General features: G+C 38.8%; 1 protein-coding gene across 1 annotated transcript in view; it reads right to left on the bottom strand.

Annotated features, from left to right (window-relative positions):
- Positions 1 to 22376, bottom strand: part of SLC30A8 (solute carrier family 30 member 8) — a 33900-nt gene extending 11524 nt beyond the window's left edge. The window contains exons 1-4 of the mRNA XM_014853808.3: positions 22204 to 22376; positions 14117 to 14316; positions 4714 to 4860; positions 964 to 1117 (exon numbers count right to left, since the gene is read on the bottom strand). Coding sequence (XP_014709294.2) covers positions 964 to 1117; positions 4714 to 4860; positions 14117 to 14316; positions 22204 to 22274 — 572 coding nt within the window. The 5' untranslated portion in view covers positions 22275 to 22376. The remainder of the gene's footprint in view (positions 1 to 963; positions 1118 to 4713; positions 4861 to 14116; positions 14317 to 22203) is intronic.
- Positions 22377 to 22639: the final 263 nt, after the last annotated feature.

Raw genomic sequence — 22639 nt, 5'->3', positions numbered from 1 at the left:
ATAGATGATAGAGTTTTAAGTAAGGTTGTCCAGAATCAGACTATCAAATGAGAAGGCATGAATTGACTCGAAAGGATCAAAGCTCTGGCCTCAAAACCCCATTGTCATGAGTTAATCAAGTAGTTTATTTTGGAAAGAGTAGATCAATATGAAAATGATCACATATCCAATAGGACATGATCACATGTCCTATAAGAATGATTCAAGACTGCCTGGATAAGGAAATGGGCCTACAGGTGGAAACCAGAGAGAGAATTTAGCTAACACAGCTTACAGAAGAATTTTTATACAGTCACAATGATGCAAAGATAAGATAGGCTGCTTTTAAGAGAAATAAATTCCCTCTTATTGGTTCTGTTAAAATGTGTGAAACTAATGACCATTTATGGGAATGCTGCAAAAGAGAATTCAAAAGTAGAAAGGGGACTGAAAGAAATAAAATTTAAGATCCTTTCTAACCCAGCTCTCCGGGAACCCATAATGTGTTCACATAACAAAAAATGAACAAGAGTAAGTGACATGTCCTGTGGAACCATCAATATGCATGACAGTAGAATGTCTAAGAGCTCGATTCTGGATCTGGTGGGTCTAAATTCAAATCCTGGTTCTGTACTACCTCACTGGCAATTTATTTAACCTCACTGAGCTTCAGTTTCCTAATCTGTAAAGCAAGGGTGTTGTGATCATTGAGCTTGATAATGTAGATCAGAAGATCTTAGCAGAGTCTCTGGCATATAGGAAGCATTCAAAATGGTAGCTGTTAGAAGCTGGTATTAAAACAATCTTTAACTTAAACTAGCACAACCAGCCTTATTTTCAGTCTTAGAGCCATTTGGGCACTCGGTCAGGTCTCTACCATCCTCAAAAGTGGAGGAATTAAACAAAAACAAAAACGAAAACCACAAATCTATGTCCAGACTAAGTTAAAGACAAGCTTCATGGGCAACGTGTAGGGTGACTTACATAATGTTGGCTGCCACTGCACAACCTGACACGATGATCATCATGGTGGCCTGGATCTGGTAATTGGGGTACAGCAGGCGCTCAAATGCCAGGTACACCAACACACCAGTCACCACCCAGATGCATAGGATGGACAGCAGGGCACCAAGGATCTCTGGGGATTCAAACAAACAGATACTCATATACAAAGAATTTGTGCATCACCTTAACCTCCCCAAGAGTCATAAGACATTAATATTTTCTCCCGCCCCAAAAAAGAGGCTTTAAACTAGTTCACTCAGTGATTCACAAAGCAAGAGTGTGGATAGATTTTAACACTAAGATGAGGCACTTTAATGCTGCATTCGTAAAACACCAGTGTCTGACTTCATTCTGCTCCATGTTACTAAGTAATTTCCAGCAAATTTTTAAAGCATATTAATTGCTGCCTGCCCTTGCTATTTTCCTCGGGGATTTTAATTTAAATGGGTGCTAAAATGATTGAAACTTATTAGGCTATGAAATAATGAGACACAAAGAGTAAAATGTGTTTAGAAACTCTTAAGTTCGCCATAAAATATTTACAACTTGCCAGTGCCAGTCCCTTCTGTGGAATAAATAGTAAAAAGGAAGGCTTCGGAGGGTACTTGATGAAAATGAGTTCCATTTGCCAACTCAACATGTTATAAACACAGAGGCAAGCTCAGAGGTGTATCAACACTCTAACTGAATTTTAAGAACAACAATAAGGAAAAGAAGGATCAGGATGGAGACATTTACATTAATATTTAAAGATAAGTCAGGGTTCCATCTGCTGCTGAGTTAAGTACATTTGCTCACTTAGGAATTCCTTAATGCCTCACCTCGACCTTGAACTCAACCTTGTAGATAGGTTCTAAAAGCCTCCAAGGGTCTAGAAACATTCTCTGAGTCAGTGGTTAGGCACATTCCATAATTCTGACTTTCCCCCTTTAAGCAGAGCAATATAACATTGTTTCCTAGTGTGGGACAATTGTTTCCCAGACTCCAGTCATTTATGCACAACTTTCATGATTTTTTCCATATCTCCATGCTACGTCTCTTACTAGTCACTTATACTTTCTTTAAGTAAATTCATTTTTTATGCTTAGCTTCTTCCTAAACAAAGCTCTCCATGAAATTACATGTTTGATGTGCTAGTTGATTTTCTAATGCACCCTAGGACATGTAATTATTGTTCATGTGACACTTAAAATCCTCTGTCTCACTACCAGTGGAACATTTCTCACGCTATAGGAAATGCTGGTGCAGATGTTTAGGGCATGAGGTCAAGATTCAGACATATATGATCTGCCAGTGACTGGCTGTGTGACTTTAGACAAATAACCTATTTGAGCCTGAGTTTCCTTGTCTATATAGTGAGTTTAATAATAGCATATAATTTCTAACAAGTGGGCGTATTTTATGAGTTGAGTTGTGTCCCCTAAAATTCATATGTGGAAGTCCAAACCTTTAATACCTCAGATTATGACCTTATCTGGAAATAGGGTTGTTGTGGATGTAATTAGTTAAGTTAAAATCAGGTCATACTAGAGTAGGATAGATCTATAATCCAACGTGGCTGATGCCCTTATTTAAAGCGGAAATTTGAACACAGACATGCACACTGGGAGAATGCCATGTGAAAATGAAAGCAGAAAGCTATAAACCAAGGAATGCTAAAGATTGTCAGCAAATCACCAGAGAGCTAAGAGAGAGGCATGGAACAGATTTTCCCCTCACAGAACTCTAAAGGAACCAAAGAAACCAACCCTGATAACTCTTGATCTTGGACTTCTATCTTCTGGAACTGTGAAAAAATAAATTTCTCTTGTTTAAGCCACCAAGTCTGTAGTACTTTGATCTGGCAGCCCTAGGAAACTAATACAATATAGAGCAAACACTCAAGAAGTATTTATTATTTTATTAGTCTAGCCAGGCTATTTAAAAACCCCTTTGCAGAAATTTATGAAAACCAGGCTCAAGGGTTTCTGGTTAGCCAGAAATGGAGCTTGGGTTTGTAGAAGTCAGCTATGGTGGTTCCTACCCACGAGAGTCTAAATCAGGGTATGGAAGTAGAGTATGACATGACAAAGCCCAAATGCCATTCCAAAAGTCAGGAGTAGGATCAAACATAGGACTAAACAAAGAGTCAAGAATTTTAAAGTAGCTAGTTAGGGAAGGAAACACATTAGGAACCATCAACAGGTGCTACAATTATCACTAAGAAAACTGTTAGAATAGCAGGGTCATCGGGCTGATCACCAGTCTGTGGTTATGCTAGTTCACCTGTATGTCTATAGTGGTGCTGCCTAATGTGGTAACCACCAATCATATGTGGTTATTTAAATTAAATAGAATTAAAAATCCAGTTTTTCAATAGCACTAGCCACATTTAAAGTGCTCCATAGTCACATTATACTCTATATTATAGAACATTTCCCTCAAAGCTGAGAATTCTATTGCACAACACTAGTCTTCCAGAGTGTCAATGCTCATGGACTTCCATGGCCAGGATGAGAAAGTACAAGCAGTGATCTAAATTCTGAGTCCACTCTACCTTTACAAAACAGCTTTGATGAATGGTAGCAGAAAGGGTACAGCAATAAAAACGTATACAGACCAATGACGGGTGCTCAGCCAAAGGTACATATTTTCCAAGTACAGCTCTGTTCAGGGACTGAAAAAGCATCCTCAGATCACATTGTCACAAACTCTCTTTATTGCCTCATCTTTCTCTGAATGTTAAAGGAAAGGCAATTCAAAACACTTGTGATGATAAATTGCTGGGTACGAAATTAGAACTTCCTATCATTCTACACTTGAAAAACCACAGTCCACAATTGTCAGTCTACGAATCGTTTCTGTGTCTAGTGGCACCTTTCGGTGAAGGCTGGCCATGTTAGCATGTTGACCACACGTGCTCTGCCCTCAGATCTCCTTCACATTGATTTTCTCAACCAGTGTGCAAATACAGAATTGTGACTATTGATTCACATGATTTGCACAAAACATTCAGCCAGAAGCTCTTCCAGTTGATATAAGGAATAACACAGAAGAGGAGAAGTGGAGAGGCAATGTGTGTGTTGGGGAGAAGAGTGGATTGTAAAAAAAAAGTAAAAATTTACCAGATAATAAACCCTCATCATGACCTGGGCCACTTCCTAGAGAGGAACAAGCAATTACTCAGAGGAAGAACCATTTCTAAGAAAGCAAGACAAGTCATATTTCATTCCCTCCTCTACCTCCTCCTCCTCCTTCTTCTATTTTTGTTGTTACTGTTGATGATTGAATGAGCAAGATGTTCAGCTGAGCCATTCACTGAAAGCCCATGTTCTATTGCCAACTCCCCTATGAGAAGTTGTTCAGTTTCTCCAACTCTCATGGGCTGTCTGTGCCCTACTTTGCCAAATGGTACAAGCTTTACCCCATCCTCTCTCCAAGATGCAGAGTGATGTAATGAATAATATCATGGCTCTTACCACACACTGACATCCTTGGGCTGGGGTGATTGCTAAAGTGATACCTGTGTTCCTGTTGTCCCATCGGAGTAGAGGTAGCACCTTTAATCTGGCTGTTAACTGAATTAACATTGAGAACACACATTCTCATATACACATCTATTTTACTCAGTGTGCCACAGATGTGCCTCTAAGGGATTTTCGAACAAGGCTTTTCTTTGTCCCTTCCATTTTTATCCTTGGTTTGACTCTGCAGCACTGCTCTGTGTCGATGCTCGATGGTGTACTGTACCTGCTCGATGCCATCCAAATGTTAGCCGCTTGGAGGGGGGCTTCGATGACAACCACAAGGAGAAGAGACTTAGCAGGAAACTGGTCAGATCAATTAAGAGGTGGGCAGCGTCTGTGATGACAGCAAGACTCCCAGCAATGTGCCCACCTAGGGGTTGCAGAATATTACACAGGGTTAGGGCCCCGGAGGGCAAGGAGATTCATATGCATACTAATCATAGTTGGTGAAAATGCCACAGACTCACAGAACTTTAGAAGAGATAGGGTCTGTATGTTGACTTAATCCAACTCTTCTTCCCAATATGACAAGTAAAGAAACTGAGACCCAGAGAGTGGGGGGGATTTGAACATGTTGAAATGAATTTCAAGGGGGAGGCCATTCATAGGGGGGCGAAGGTACAGAGACTGGAAAGTGTGGGGCACATTTAGAGAACATCTCATTTAGACCAGGGCATAAGGATTCAAAAGAGGAATACAAAAGGATGCATCTGGAGAGGTGTAGGCCATATTCAAAGAGTCTCACACTCGTCCAGACTGAGGACCTGGACTTTTGTCTGTAGTCTAGATACCACAATCTGGCCCAGTGATGTGTTTTTATTTGACTTGTAATTTTACCATAGTATTTACCACTTCCTTCTGCTCTACCCATTTATATTATCCACCTGAGTTCGAGACCCCTGTTATGAATAGTGGTGAGCCATAAGGAGAAGGGGCAGGCACTCTCCAGTGGGGTTCTTGAGCGCAACAGCAATCCAATAAAGCCTGAAAGAGAACCCAAGCCATGGCTCCATCGGATGTCCGCCCTCTACTTCCCTCTTCTTATCATTTGAGGAAAGACCTCCAGCCTCCAAAATAGAAGTCAAAGGAAAACCTTATCTTTTCCTTCCCAAACAGGGCTTGTAGTTTGAAAGCAATAACCTCTGTTGCTCTTACTATAGCTTCCCAGCAAAGAGCTTTTGCTGACTGATTAGTGCTCCCAGCAGCTGTTTATTGCCTTGTGTACTACAAAGTGATGGAGACTGTCAGTCATCAGCCCCTCCATCATTAGACTCACCTTGTCTCAGCTAATGATTTAAAAAAATTACATATATGGCTCCTAATTGCAATAATCCCCACAGACTGCTGGCTCTAGCTGTAGTTAATAACTGGTTTGTCAAAGTTTAATGGTCTGAAGCAAAGTAGTCTTCAAGCTTGTTACTGAGCTGTCAGTACAAAAATCAGAATGATTCATTAGCCAAAAAGCAACATTTTGCTAACAAATCAGCTGTCCTTCCAATTATCCTCCAATGTTGCTCTATGTGCCAAACTTGGGCCTGATAATAAAACTGTGTTAATAATGCATTATTTCTTGCCTAGAGAATTGACTACATGCAGATAAGCAGCATGCCACAGTCTCAGCAATGAGCGAGGGCGATGATTCTATGTGCTGGGCTAAAATTGTAGCCTACATCAAGGAAACGAAGTCGTCTAGGGTTTCTTCAACAAGCTCAGCTGAGTCAGGAGGCAACTGAGGAAGGAAAAGGGCTTGCTTTGGAAGAAGCGTCTTAATATGGAGGCCCAGGTAACTGAGAACAATTTTGCAACCTCAGAGGTACTTATAGGAACAATCCAGAAAACTGTGGGCAATCATGCTAAATCCTATGGAGCAAGTTGTTTGCAAGAGGTAGTTTGTCACTGAACCTGCATTTGCTTCTGAAAGCATGAGGTATTATTGACAATTAATTCAATCGTCCAGCCGGTATTTATTGAGCCCTTACTGTGCACAGTACAGGGATAGGGCATACACAGATAAACAAAGTTAAACAATTCACCGTCCCTGTCTTTAATGATATCACTGTCTATCACTCACTGTCCTGAGACACGCGTAAATGGACTAGGGGATCAGAAAGCCACTCTCACTGGGACCACTGAACAGCTTTTCACAGGAGAGAGGGGTAAGAATTAGCTAGAGGAAAAGGGTTTTTCAGGAAGAGACAAAAGCAGGAACAAAAACAGAGAGAAAAGAAAGAACGTGGCACCTTATGGAAAAGCAAGAAATATGGCGTGTTGGAGGAATAATGAGAAATGAGACTGGAAAGGTGGGTTGGGGACCCTTGTGAGGGATATTATGTGTCATGCCAAAGAATTTGAATGTTATCCTTTGGCTTAAAGGGATCAACTTATGGTTTTGAGGCAAGGCTCTCACATGTTCAGATCAATATTTAAGAGAGAGATCTTTGCCAGAAATATGGAGGCTGACTTGGAGGGAGGAGAAGCTGGAAGTTAAGGCACAATAGTAATAACCAGAGGAAATTATGATAAACCTGTGAAGGAGGCTGTAGCAGTTGTATTTCTGGATTACTTGGCAAGATGTAGAAAGCAACGCACTTATAACAAGATAGGAGAGGAACTAAGGACAAAGTCCTGGAAACAGACTCTTCTTAGGGCCTGTGGGGTGAAGATAACCGTAGGAAAGCAGGGGAACCATTCGTCCTGGATCTTGTATTCACCTCAGATTTAGAGAGTTGGTGTTAAGTGCACATGAGATTTTCCATAGAGAATAGGGCATACTGACAGGATTGAAAGAAGTAAATGTTCATCTCACAACATTAGCCTTGTGTCCCCTTAGTGGACCACACCACCTGTCTTTGGAATAGCATTATTATACTCTACACCATATTACATCAAAAACTCATGGAGTTATTATTGAACAAATATTTAAAATACACCCCAATTTGCATAGGCATGTTTTGACATTTCTTAAATTTTTAATTCCAGTAACTTCAAAAATATGAGTAGCCTAAGCCACTGAGACACCCTGGCTCTGGCACAAAGTCAGTTCCCTTATCAATAAAGCTTGTGGTTATCACACTACCCAGCTATAGCTTTCTCTTACTAAGAGAGATTTAAAAAAAAAAAAAAAATCCTGTCTGCCCCCAAGAGGGAGCTGCTCCCAGCTCTATATTCCTGTCTATCAATCTGGTGTTTTCTCCATCCTTGCTTGACTCTAAAGGGTCTTGCTTCAAGATGCCTTTCTCTGACCACTCTCTATTTCTTCCAGTAATGTTCATACTTGAGCTTATTCTTCTGAGTGTATGTCTATCTTTTTTTGGTGGGGAAGAGTTACCCTGTTGCCAATTTTCCTCTTTTTTTTTTTTTTTTTTGATTACCCTGAGCTAACATCTGTGCCAATCTTCCGCCACTTTGTACGTGGGATGCCTCCACAGCATGGCTGATGAATGGAGTAGGTCCGTGCCCAGGATCTGAACCCACGAACCTGGCCACTGAAGGGGAGCACATGGAACTTTACCCACTTGGCCACAGGGCCAGCCCCTATGTCTATCTTTTTAAATAGAGATACATGTTTACATCTACAATGTAACTCCTCCTTATGAACTTTCTATGATTAGGAATTTCCACAAGAAATCAGACAGAGTCCCAATTCACCAGGTTCAAAGGCCCATTAACAACGGAAGGATTGAAACTTATAGCTTTCTTTAATTTCTTCCTCCAATCTGCTCTGCCTCCTGTGTCCAGTTATCTCACTAAACACAACTCTATAACCTGATTCTTCCCTATTCTAAATGTCAACTACTCCCCAAGGCCCACAAAATGAATCCAGATTCCTCAGTCAGGCCTCATGGTCCTTCTTGACCCCCAGCTACCATTCTAGGTAATTGTCTACCATTCCACCAACCGTGTTTTACCCTACACCGCTGCCTTAGATAGGTTCCTTCAGTTGTAAGTCATAAATGCCTGGCTCAAACTAGCTTACACAACAACAAAATGAAAATCTATAGGCTCAAATAACTGAGAACAATTCTGGATAGGATTGGGTCAGCTGCAGCTTAATCCAAAGGTTCAAAAAATTTTGTTGGTGCTCTGCTCTGTCTCCAACAATGGCTATTTAATGTCCTACTGAAGACAGACCTCCTCTCCCTCAGGAAGAAAGGTGGGCCTGTGGAAGCTCCAGGTTTATATCATTTCAGCATAGCATTTTAGAGGAAAGAGAGCTTTTTTCCAGCCTCCTTATATAGAGACCCAGAGACTCTGATTAATCAAGCTTGGCATCTCATACCCAGCCTTGTGCCAGGAGGACCAGAACAGCAATCAACACAATGAGTATGAGAAAGCTTACTGAACAGGCAGTACCAGTCCACTACAAACAGTGGCACCCAAATGTGGCTACACATGAGAGTCACTTGAACTGCTTTCTAAGAACACAGATTTCCTGTCCTGATGCAGACCTACCCAGTCAAAATCTTTCCAAGTCTTTTCCAGGTGCATCAGGTACTTCTCATTCAGGCCCCTCCACCTGAAAAGCCCTTCTCATCTCCCTTTTAGCTGCCTCTCAATTCCTAACCATCCTTCAAGGCCTTGCTCAAATCCCACATCCTGCAGGAGGACCTCCCAGATTCCCAAAAGTGATCTGAGAATCATAATTACTTTCTCCTCCATGGAAAAAAAAAAAAAAAAAAAGGCTTTGGGGAGCTATGGGTTGGGGTTGCAATTGATGGCCAGGGTTTTGGTGAGTGAGTGTGGGGAATGAAGAGAGGGCTTCTCCACTCAAACAAAAAAGCAGAAGCAAAAGCCTCAGAGACTTTAGGTAGAGTGATTATTTTGTGTAGAATGAATAAATAGCTGAAACAGAAGAGTCTTTCAGGAAAGTAGTAAAAGAAAAAGGTTGATAATCAGTTTGGCAGTCAGATGGTGGAATGAGTTGAAAGCCAAAGTAAGAATTTTTCATTTTGTCCAGGATGCCAGAGCTTTCCAATATAGTGGTGTTTTTTCACTTGGAGCAACCAAGTGGGGCCTGGCACAGAGGAGCGCCTGAAGCAGCCTCTTCCTGCTACCAGCACCCTTGTCAGTTTTCCCCAGTACTCAGTAGAATTTCCTATGTTTGCCGTGCTGGGGACAAGGTGGTGAAGCACTGAACCAGGCAAAGGGGAGCCATTGAAGAATTTTGAAGACAGAATTAACATGATGAGAGTAAAGTTTTAGGACAATCAGCTCAAAATCAGTACAGCTCTAATTCCAAATGATTGTCAGTGTCCATTTAACTCCTTTACTGACAACATCTCTTTCTTCTGACTCTAAACTAAAGTCCATTTAGAACTCATAGACTAATTATTAGGAATGAGAGCGAAAGGAGAAGATTGATTGCTCACTCCAACTAAATAGCTCCCCATTTTACCTCTAAAAATATAAGTCATTTTAAAAGCAAAATAACAGGGCATGAGGAAAGGTACCAGGAGAAAAGTGAGTTTTGTGAATAGGGAGACCATCTCTTTTCTAACTATTGATTAGACATCCGCTGGAGAGAAGATGCCGTATATTCTCAACATCCACATGGACTCAGGGAAAAGCAGAGGAAGAAAATCTTGGAGGAAATAAGCCAGTTTATACATCTTCCCAAGCTGTGTTTGTATGGGGTGGTTCCAGTACTTTATTTGGAAAGCTATGAATTTCCAGAACATCACCTTTTCAAATCATGTTTCAAATGGATTCTGTTTTTTTTTTAGATAGTCTATTTTGTTGATCTCTTATATGAGGAATTGCATATTGTCCACAATCTTATGAATTTCAATAATAAAAAAGAATACCCCTCTAGCATAGATGTCAATGGATTTCCAAAGGTAGTTTTCCAGATTGGAACTGCTAAAAGTAAATTCTTTGCAACTTCATCAAGTTATTAAGTCAGTTCATTAAAAAGGCTTACCCTGGCTCTAGCAATTATGTTGTATCAATTATTTTCATAAACTTTGACTGAAATGTTATTTACCAACCCTGGGTTTGTCTTGTACTGGATGAGGCTAAGTTCTTTTCCAGTTTTCAAAAGCTGTAGAAGTCTGAGTATATAGGTTATAAGATTCTATAGTTTGAAGAAACCAATTAATTCTGATTGCTTGCTATTACAGTGCAAAAAGATAGCTTAGCTGATTCTATTTTCCTACAATCTCAGACTATGATTAATTTAGGCCTCTTTTTGGGTACTAGAGAGAATGAAGCTAAAATATTGGTGACAGAGTGTAGCAGGTAATAGTGGTAACAGAGTGGTTGTACTTTATGGTACTATATGCCAGATAGCTTGTAATATGCTTTTTATTTTTGGTAAAACAATAATAAATAAGACAATATTGCATTTCAAAATCTTTAGACTGAGTAAGCTCATAGCTGCATGTAACTTTATTATTAATAAAAAGAAAGGAGAAAATATATTAAATAAGGATATAACTTAAGATACTAAAATATACAATAGGAATACAACCCTTACAAAAGAAAGATGGAGGAAGTAAAAATAATTTTAAAGCCAAAATTATGAATTAGAAAAACAGAAGAAAAATTAAAATAATAATATATTCAAAAATGAATTCATATATGGATAACATAGACATCTACCAAGTTAAACCAAGGAACAGAAGAGAAAATATGAAACAATATTAAAATGAAAAAGGAGCTAGAATAAATAAGAGAATGGCAATATGAGACTATCACGTTCCATTGAATGATTAATACATTTGAAAATTTCCATGAGATGAATGACTTGGGAAAAACATAAATGTCCAAAATTTACTCAAGGTGTAGAAATGTTAAGTATGTCAAAGAGTGAGGAAGAAGTTAAAAAGCATATCAAAAAATTATTTCCAAGAATGTCTCCAAAGCCAGACAATTTATGAGGAAGTTCTTAAAAAGGAAGAGATAATTACAATGTTGTATAAACTGTTTCCATTTTTTAATAAAAAAGGAATTATTAAAACTAAGCTTTCCATTTTAATATGCATAACTCTGATTCAAAAATTTGGAAAAATAGCTCTCAAACAGAAAACTATAGTTAAATTTCAATGATCAAAATGGTGTAAAAATCCAAACAAAAGTATTGGTGACTCCAATTGACCAATGCATTGAAAGAACCGTCCACCACGATCAATCTGGGAGGCACCATAATGAGAGCCTAAGAACATGAGCTCTGGAGTTCTGACTGCCTGCCCACTTCCAGGGGTGTTACTGAAGAAGAGTACTCTACTCTTTGTGCTTCGTGTTTCTGGTCTGTGAAGTGCAATTAATAATAGGATCTACCTCTCACGAATTTCATCAGGACTAACTAAGGCAACACATGGAAAGCACTCACCAGAGTTCCTGGCACATAGTAAGCATTAAATATTAGCTGTTGTCATCATAATGTCAGAAATACAAAGATCATATTATATTAGGAAATGTCCGAATATAATACACATCAATAATGGGTCAAAAAGTTTTTTAAAAGAATATATTTAAAAGAAGAGATATTTGATCAAAGTCAACACTCATCCTTGATTATTTGTTAACCGTTAAAAAGCTAGGGCAAGGAGAGCACTTCATTAACATAATAAAAATACTTAACCCCTTAGGACACATATTACTTAACAGTTAAACAGTTGAACATACAATTTGATTTAGCATAAGATATTATTTAACACGATAAAAAAATGAAACATGCAGAATAGATATAACTATTAGAAATGAGGAGAAATACGTTTTTTGCACAAGAGAAGGTTATCTCCAAGGATGGGGAGGATGAATGAGAGGGGAACAAAGAAAATGGACTGAGATAGATTTAGAATGACAATAATTCAAATACACTGTTGAGTACAAAGTGAATATACAAAATGACAACTTTCCAGAATACAAAGAGAACCATTTAGAAAACAGGACACGAGAAAAGGAAACCACCACTCACCTCTGGAAAAAATAAAACAAACATGTAAAATAACTATAAATAAGTCTAGCAAGAAATAGGCTGTCCCTGTGTTAAAACAAACAAACTAACTAAAACCACAAAACCTTAAAGAGAGACGTAGAGTATTTGGATAAATGGAGAAACACACCATATTCCTGCAGGGGAAAACTGAGTATTTTAATGAGATTTGTGTTCTCAAATTAATTTATATACCAATAAAATCATAATTAGATTTGGAGGGAACTGAACAAAATGATTTTCATGTTTAATTAGAATAATAAGCAGAAATGAATAGCTTTTACCTTTTTTCTGCTAAACAAAGAACAATGAGGAAAAAAGATATTATAACATGTAAATCTACATTAGTTAAATATGTTACTATTGACAGATACCAGAAACACAGCTCAATGAAACACCTCAGAACCAAGCCCTATTATTTATAAAAATTTGATAAATGAGAAAAGAAACATGGAGGAAATCAATGGAGGAAATAATTAATTAGTCCACAAATGATGCTGAAATTTTGTTAGCTATTTAGAAAAAGAATTTTCAGTCTTTAGAGAATATCTAATTTCACACTGATTTAAAATTAAATGCAAAAAATTGAACAACAAAATGATACTTATCTTCTCAATACATAGGAAAAGCTTACAAAGCATTAAAATAGGGAAAGAGGAGTAAAAGAAATCAGTTCAAAATGAAATATTTGATATTGCCTATATAAAATTTGAGACGTCTTTAAGTCAAACCATAAATTAACCAAAAATTAAAAAGCAAACAACATATTGGAATAGTACTTATAACAAATGTAACAAAAAGTTTAATATCCTAACTATATAAAGAGCTCCCAGAGATCAATGTAGAGAATTACAAATTGTCTTTTAAAAAAAGAGCAACAGACAATAATAGGCAAGCAGGAAATGCATTAACAGAGGGAAATACAGATCACCAATAAGCATGCAAAAACTATTCTAAGAGTAACAATTAAAGACATTTATATTAAAATAAGGCATAGTCACTCTGCATTAACAAAGATTTTTAAAAGATTAAAATAAGACCTGGTAAAGATTTGGAGAGAGAATCATTCTCATGTAGAGCTGGCAGACTATGAATTGTTTCCAGTTTTCTGGATAACATTTGGCAGCTTGCATCAAGAAGTAATAAAAATATTTATGTCCTTCAACCAATTGTTTCCACTTTGAGGAAGCTCTTTGAAGGGATTAACGAGAAAAGCAGGCAGAGTTTTATTCAAGATTTTTCATTGCAGCATTGTCCATAAGTAGGAAAAAACTCCCTAAATTTCTAACAATAGAGAGATGGTTATGTAAATCACAGTGGAGCATATTATAGAATACTGTTCAGGCATAAAATGTTTTTGAAGAGTGTTCATGGCATGGTCAGAAGCATTCAGTATGCTCTCAGTTATGTTTAAAGAAAAAACAACCTGTGAGCTATGAATAGAAAATATATTGTACAAAAATACTCCATAATGTCATTGGAGGTTATCACCGAAAAGTGAGATAGTGATGAATTTTATTTCGTTTCCTTCTATTTTCCAACTTATCTACAACCAGCACATTGTTACTTTATATTTACAGAAAATATTAAATCTTTTTTTAAAAGAAGGACTTAGGTAACCCTCCCATATGATGCAGGGTTTTGTTTGTTTGCTTATTTAATCAGAGAAGGCTTCTGGAGAAACACTCACCCACAACCTCCGCAATCATGAAAACAAAGCATATTCCCGAAGCAGCGCAGAGTTTCCACTTGGCGTAGACGTGCTCGTCTGCCCTGTTCTCTGTGGCCTTGGAGTTGCTGTGGCAGTGATAGATGGCTCCCAACTCCGGCTCCTCTGGCTTCTCTCCAGGACATTGATCTTTATTCAAGGGTTTCTGCTGGAGTTCCACACTATGGATGAATTTGACAGAAGCACGAAGTAAACATGGTCGCGAACACCTTACTGAGCCCTACCCACTCTGGGAACCACTATTAGGACATTTGCTAATGAGCTAGAAGTTATAATTCATAGCTGCTTCTCCAAGAAACAGCAAGTGTAAGGAACAAGCGAGAAATTTCCTTTTGAATTCGCAACTACTAAACGTTTTGCTTTCATTCAGTTAAGGTCATCAGTCTATACCACCAGTGATTAAGAGATATCAAAGGAACAGGAGAAAAAAACAGATACACCTTGATGCATTTCCTTCCCTGTTACTTCCCTTTGAAAAAATTTGGACATTGTACCACCAAAAAAAAAGGACTGGGGTCAATGTTAGATATGTGTATATAAGCCAGCCTGATGATTCAAATACCCACTATTGCATGCCATCACCCTCCCTTTCTTTCCATGGCAACACTGTTAATAGATCACAGCATTTCTTCCTGCTGAGTCCATGTGGATCCGCAGAAACCTTCTTAACACAGCTTTGCTGACAATTTCTACCAATCTATCAAAGTTGTAGTGAGAGTTAAACCTCCTTATACTCCCTAAAGTAGGCAGTGCATATCAGTGCTGTTCAAATATAAAGAATTAAAGTCTTTTATAGATTTAGAGATTTTCACAGATGAAAAGATTGTAAATAACATTTAGTCTAACCCCATAGTTTCTTAGCTGAAGCAATTTAAGGTTCAGAGAGGTCAAGTAATTGCCTGAGCTCAAATAGTCAGGAAATGGCTGAGCTGGGATTCCATGCCTGGTATTTTTTCCGGCACGCCCCACACTGCCTCTGCACCTGAACATCAGTTACCCAAAACCAGTCTTTACTGATGCAAGTGTCAACGTCCTCGGATCTTGAACTAATCAAATTTTAATTTTTTAATTAAACTTATTAGAAGACATTAGTAAGATTCTTAGAATTAAGAACTTTGCATTTGTGGCTTTGAAAGGTATAAAACCAGAAATAAATTAGTCCCCACTTGAGGAGCTATTTTCATTTGTCTTATCACCATCTGGAATTAAAGACCTGGAGGGTTTGATTATTATGACTTTAGTTATCACTGTATTTGTTTTTTTTCTGAATAAAATAACATATATTCATTATGGAAGATCTGGAATTACAGAAAAGCACTAAGTAGAGGGAAAAATCACTGGTAACCTTACCTCCAAGAGACAACTATTATTATTTTGTTATTTAGCTTTGTAATATATAAACATACTTTTTTTTTACATAATTAGAGGCCAATATTAATTAGGATGTTTTTGATTGCAAGTGCGGAAAACAAAGCTCATGCTAAATTAATTAATAAATGGGAATTGTTGGTTCTGCAGCTGAAAACATCTAGAGCTATCAGGATTTAGGCTCATTTATCAGGGCTGCTGGTCCATTGTTCTCCAGTTCTAACCATGCTTCAGCCTCAGCCTGGTTTTCCTCATGGTGGTGGAATGGTTGCCCAAGGTAATCAGGGCTACTTACTTGCTTTTTCTTATACAGGGAGAGTGTCCCTTTTCCCAGCTGCTAAATGTTGCCTACAAATTCATAATTTTCAAAAACCACTCAGGGCCAAATCAAACAGGTCTAGGGGCCAAATCCACTGGCTGCCCATTTGTGGCCTGTGATTCCCAGGGAAGGGGGCCCCCTCCACAGCTGCCCTGAGGCCTCCGCAGCCTCCTCCCTATGCGGCTGAGTTGCATAATGATTTGACCAAATGAGAGCCAATCTCTATAGTCAGAGGAAAATGGATGGGCCAATTGGCTTAAACTTTGTTACAGTCAGAAGATTGGCTAAACCCAACCGTGCTGACTCCTAGAGCTGAGAGTGGAGCCAATGCTACCACATCACATAGCTGCAATTCAGTGGAGATGGGCTAGAATCGATTGTGGGTGAAATGACAGTGTCGCAATAAAATCCTACCAAAGACACAGCTTTGGAACCTTATTCTTAGCTGTATATATTGTTAACATTTTCTCAATTTATTAAATATTCTACATTGTTATTTCTAACATACAGATAGCATTACATTTAATATAGATACGTCCCAATGTTACTAACTGATCTCCTATTATTAGACAATTCATTGATTTCCAATTGTTTGCTCATATAAGCACCACCGTGATTCATATCCTTATAGTTAATCCTTGCTCAATACATTATTATTTCCTTAAAATGTAGTCCTAAAAGGGGAATTACTTGGTCAAAGAGTACCTACATTTGTAAGAATTTTGATGTATATTCCCAAATTGGCTTTGAGATGTTTGTACTGATGATGTTAATAGCACTCTAGATTTTGCGCAGTTCCAAATAATATTCATATTGGAAGAAGAACAATTTGGCAAGAGGCACACAGAGTATCAATATCTATAAATTTTTGCTTTTGTAGTGTGATACATACTCTGATAACAAACAACCATATGATGTAGCGGTGTGGGTGATCAATGGTCATCAACTCAGAGGAGCCTGACAACTAATAAGAAAACCTGGTGGAGGTTTCCTCTTTCCTTATGCTTAGAAGGCAGCATGAGCAAGACAGGGTCACCAAGTGTTCTGGCCCTGTTTATATGATCACTGGTTTACTGCGGTCATATGAAAGTTTACTTTATTTTATATTTTTCGTGAACTTTGTGGCTAGAGAAAACCAGGCGGTAAGTGACCAGGAGAGAGAACTTATCCTGGGCAGTTTAGAAGGCAAACCAAGTCCACTGATTATTTCTTCTGCCAGTTCATATCAACTGCTGAGTGCTTTCATTCCATTTATTGTACTTTTCAACTTCAGAATTTCCATTTAGTTCATTTTTATAATTTTTATCTATTTTTATTGATATTCTCTATTTTATGAGACATTGTCATCATACCTATCTTTAATTCTTTAAACATGATTTTCTTTAATTCTTTGAACATATTTATAATAGCTGCTTTAAAATCTTTGAATGCTAAGTCCAATATCTTGGCCCTCCCAAAGGCAGTTTTTATTACATGATCTTTTTACTGTGTATAGGTTATTCTTTCCTGTTTTGTTGTACATCTTATGATACTTTTCTGAAAAGTGGATGTTTTAGATAATACATTGTAGCAATTCTGGATACTGATCCCCCATGGGCTTGTTGTTGTTGCTATTACTTGTTTGCTTTTTTGTATGCTCAGTGACTTGGCTTGTCTAGTTCAGTGGAGTCTATTTCCTCTGACTTTCCCTGCATGTGCAGCCTCTATTATCATTCCCCAGAGAGTGCAGCCTTGGGCATGTGCACAGTTATCCTTAGCTGCCCCCACCCCTTTGCCCAGGGATGGTGATCACTTTAATCATGTTTGCTTTGACTATCTTTTTCCGTGGTCTCACTGTTAAGGTTCTGGCTGCTCTGCTGTATGGGTTTCACACCCATCTGCTGGCCTCCTTAATCACTCGCTGATTGCTCTACTGTTTTCAACAATGCCCTGAGGCGTAAATAGCTCCACATTCAGGTCCAATTGAAGTTGGGCCTTGTATTAGTCTGCTCCAGCTGCTATAACAAAATGCCACAGACTGGATAGCTTAAACAACAGAAATTTATTTTCTGATAGTTCTAAAGGTTACAAGTCCATGATTAAGATGCTGGAAAATTTGGTGTCTGGTGCGAAATCTCTTCCTGGCTTGTAGATGGCTGTCTTCTCGTTATGTACTCCAGTGATAGAGGAAAAGATCTCTGGTGTCTCTTCCTCTTTTGTAAAGACGCCAATTCTATCATATCAGAAATCCACCCTAATATCCTCATTTAACCTTAATTACCTCCTTAAAGGCCCTATCTCCAATACAGTCACATGGGAGTTAGGGCTTCAACATATGAATTTGGGAGTGACAAAAACATTCAGTCTGTAACAGCTTCCTTTACAGGGGTAGTTTTGAGGCCAATCTTATTGGCTTGTGCCAACTCCAGGAGGGCTCTTTTTATCTCTGTCTTTCCCTGGCTGTTTCTGTTAAACATCCAGCCAGTCTACCATTTAGCTTGTTGCTCTCATGGAGCAACCAGCCTACACTTGATTGCTTACCAGCTAAATCTTCATTGTTTTCAACAGTGCCCTTATGCTTGAAATTCTCCATGTTCCGTTCCAAATAACTTTGAGCAAATGTGTCATCAGTCCTCTAACGGAAAGATGTATAGCTCTCTGTTCTTATGTCCTGCCTCTTCCCATGGGTAGAACCTCTGCATCACTGCACCAGAACTGGGAAAAGGTGCAGTGACCTACTTCTCCTGGAGTGACACCTCTGCTCCATAAGTGGGTGCTGAAGTGCATGCCAGGGCAGGGATGTTCACGACCTTGCTGCTCCTGGACTAGAGATTTTTGTCCTATGAGTAGGGACTGGGTAGAGGAAGGGGACTCCAGTCATCTTGGCCATGTCTGCATTGAATGGAGCTGGGACAATGGGAGATTTCAGCAGCCTTTTGCTGTAGCAGTGAACTGTAGCCCTCAACTAGAAACAGAGGGCAGAGGGATCCCTGTCTTTTGGTCATACCCACCCAGAGTAGAGCTTCCATCACACTCAAGATCATGGCTCAAATGCCACAGACTCTTGTTTCTTACTGAGGTTTAGTAGATTTTCACAGTTCCCAGTTTTCTGTATGTCCTTATGCCCTTAAGACAATTTCCAAAGACTTTACATTGTTTGGGTTTTGTTTCAAATATAATTTTTATCAGTTAAATGGTTGTTTCACTGCAGAAGGAGGTCCACTGAGCTCCTCACACATGATTCCAAAAGTCCTACCATCCTCCCCCCACACACAGACTTTTAAAGCTTCATACCGAAAAGATTCTAGCAATTTGTCCCCACCATTTGTCCCTGCCCTCACATCTCTTGCACTTCTTTAATTTGTGACTTGGGAAAAAGAGAAACTTGATCCCTCCTATCCAGCACCAAGAAAACCATATTGACTGTGTAGGTCAACTTTATACAAGTATCTCTTTGTTACCATGAGCCCAAAGCATATGGCATCACATCACTGAAATGCAAATTTGGGGGGACAGCATAGGAGGCTACACAATAGTGTTCATGGCACCTAGAGGGCCCAATATTACTACTTCCTGTGGTAAAAATGTTTGTAAAAATGACATCCAACAATTTTAGTCATCCTATATGCACATGCCATAAAGAGATGGAATCTATTGTCCCACCCATTAAATCTGGGAATTGGGACTTGCTTTAAGCAATCAAATGAGATAAAAATGATGCCGTGCCAGTTCTGGGCTTAAGCTGTCTGAGAACTGTCAGATTCCACTATTGTACTCTTGCTACCCTGAACTACTACATAACGAAGTCCGGGCTAATCTGATAAAATGAGACACCACACAGAGAGAGAAGCCATGGGAAGGAGAACAAAGACCTGTCAAAGCCAACACAAAGACCTCAGACATGTGAGTGAAGCCATCCTGGACCTTCCAGCACAGCCCAGACACCAGCAGAATGCAGCCTCATGAGTGAACTTAGCTGACTCCACCTGGAGCCCTGCCCAAACCCTGACCCTTGGAATTGTCAGTAATAAAATGATTGTCATTTAAGCCACCAAGTTTTGGGGGTAGTTTGTTGCACAGCAATAGATAAATGAAATACTCCTTTTGTAGAATTAGATGATAAAGATTCCTTCAGGTTAAGTTTCTTAACAGCTGGTAACAATTTAAATAGAAAGCTGATGATAAGTAGAAAAAAAGAGAAGGAAGGAGAAAAGAGAAGGAATATCAGAGGTCAAAGTTATCTAAGAAATAGAGAGAGAACCAAAACATGAGAAAGGAGGTTAGGGGAGGTGACAAAAGGAAGGGAATAGGTGAGGAAATCAAGGTACACGTGACCTCACCAGGAAATAGATTAAGGATCCAGGAAGCCACATGGTGAGAGTGTGTGTGCGGAAGGGGGGGGAGGGAGGGGAACACCAAGTTCACAGACAGGCGGCATGGGTCCAGACCCCAACTCTGCCAGAATTAGACCTCTGACCTTAACAAAGGCATTTATTCTCTATAGAATTCAGTTTCCTAACTGGTAAAATGAGGGATCAGGAGGAATCATCTCTTCTAGGTTTAATTGTTTTAATTTGAAAAGAAAATAAAAATGAGTTTGACAATTTTTATCGTCACAGTATCCTGAAAACCATACCCATTTATGAAGTGGATGAGACCCTGTAACTGAAAATAGTTGGCTTTATTTGCATAACAGAGTACTAATGATGTATTTTAATGAGGAGGGAAATACGTTATTTTAACAATGTAGAGATGCTCTCTTAATAGCATCCATGGTGTTAACGATTTGTCGTCCAAAATTTCTGCCTGACCTAAAATGAGACTGTTGTTTATGATCTCAAGAAATCACATCTAATATTATTTTCTAGGGGAAAAAAATTCTTATAATGTGAGATAATAGGTGTGCTAGATTCTTGGTCATACATTTTTAAAACAAAGTTATAAATATCCTGAGAAAAAGTCTCTCTGCAGTTGCTCAAACATTTGATGCTATCAAACATAACGTTGCTACTCTGTAGAATATTAATCTGGTTCCATGAAACAAACAACAACGTTACGTATATTATTAGTGGGTAAGTATTCTCGTCAATTCTGCTCCTAACAGGACTTCATTTCAGATTTTCATTCATTCATCCGTATGTACTGAGTGTGTTTCTCTTTGCTCCCCACTTGGATTGAACTTCTCAAATATGCTGCCTCCATCTTTACCAGGCAGTTATCTCAGCCTGAAAAACTTTCCCTAACCTTACATCTCATGTAGGGTTTCCCTAACCTTCCTCTAACTCCTTTCTATTTTTCAGTTCTCAGCCTATCACTTCTTAAAAGCTTTCTCTGGGGGCGGGCTCCGTGGCCGAATGGTTGTGTTCGCGCGCTCCGCTGCGGCAGCCCAGGGTTCGGATCCTGGGCGCCGACACTGCGCCACTCGTCAGGCCACGTTGAGGCGGCACCCCACATGCCACAGCTAGGGGGACCTGCAACTGTGTACGGGGGTGGGAGGGAGGTTGGGGAGCTAAAGCAGAAAAAATAAAAGCTTTCTCTGACCCCCAAAGTCCAGCTAAGACCTAGGTTCTCTCAAGGTACTCTCATTGAACACCCTCGGAGTGACGCTTACGTGCTATTGTGTAATTGCCTATTTCTTATATGCATTCCACATGAGACCCGAAGTTTCAAGAGGACAGAGATCTAGGACTGGGAATGTTTTCTTCTCCATTATACATCCAGGTGTACTCCATCAATAATTGTCAAATAAAGGGAAAATGAATATATATTGCTCGTGGGACTGTGGGAGATACTGGAACTAGAACTATGTAAAACATTAAATTCAGCTATTTTTAATATAGTGTGTATATTTGATAGTGGTATTATATGATTTAAGAAAACAGCAATCAATTTTAAGATCAGTGTAACCACAATTTGCCACATAGTTGAAAAGCCTTAATTTAATAAAATATAATTTAATATAATTTAATAAAATTTCTAAGTATAATTTAATGAATATAATTAATAAATTCAATAAAAATTTACTATCTAAATATAATTTAGTAAAATTTACTATCTATCTTAAAAGTGGGAATAATTGAGGAAAAGAAGGGTAAGCAGAGATTGTATATGTCTGTTTTCTGAAAGAAAATCTACAGATGCAAAATACATTAATAAAATATGTCCTTCATGCAATTAGGATACTTAAGTAACTAAATCAACCAAATAGAGTATTACATTTTTCAGGATATGAATTATCCACGTCAGTCAACAGTTTATAGAATTTTACAAAATGCCCCCGAGTTGCACAGCAAAAGTTTCCAATTCTAAAGCAATAGAATCTAGGGATTTTTTGAATATTCAAGACACAGAAAATTGTGAAGCAGAAACAGATGTCTGTTACCTGTCTAGTGTGAAGGCGTACATCTTGGTGGCTTTGTCATTCACAAGATACGTTCTTTCAAGAAACTCCATGGCGGTCAGGATAAGAGCTTTGATGTTGTTGTTGTTTCTGCTGCTGCTACTGCTGCTGTTTAACTCACTGTCCAGTTTTGGAAGCAGAGCAGCATTACAATTATTCACACACTTTCCAAAAAAAAAAATAAGAAGGTTTCCGAGACTGAAAATAGCAAGCCTCCTACATCAATGTTCTTGGTAGGTCTGCTAAAATTACAGCCTCCTTGGAATTTCACCTGGCCTCATTCTCTCACCCACAGAAACTCCTTTCCTAGGGAGACCTGTAGGTCGGATCATATGAAGTGTGGGGGTGTGTGCGTGTGTGTGCATGCGCGCACACACACTCCCCATGCTATCTGGTTCTATTATGCTTTCTAAGAGGT

The sequence above is a fragment of the Equus asinus genome, chromosome 12 (genome assembly GCF_041296235.1).
Source record: "Equus asinus isolate D_3611 breed Donkey chromosome 12, EquAss-T2T_v2, whole genome shotgun sequence".
In the NCBI taxonomy this organism is placed as follows: domain Eukaryota; kingdom Metazoa; phylum Chordata; class Mammalia; order Perissodactyla; family Equidae; genus Equus; species Equus asinus.
The sequence above is the reverse complement of the archived record's forward strand: the minus strand, read 5'-3'. Positions and strand labels throughout refer to the sequence as shown.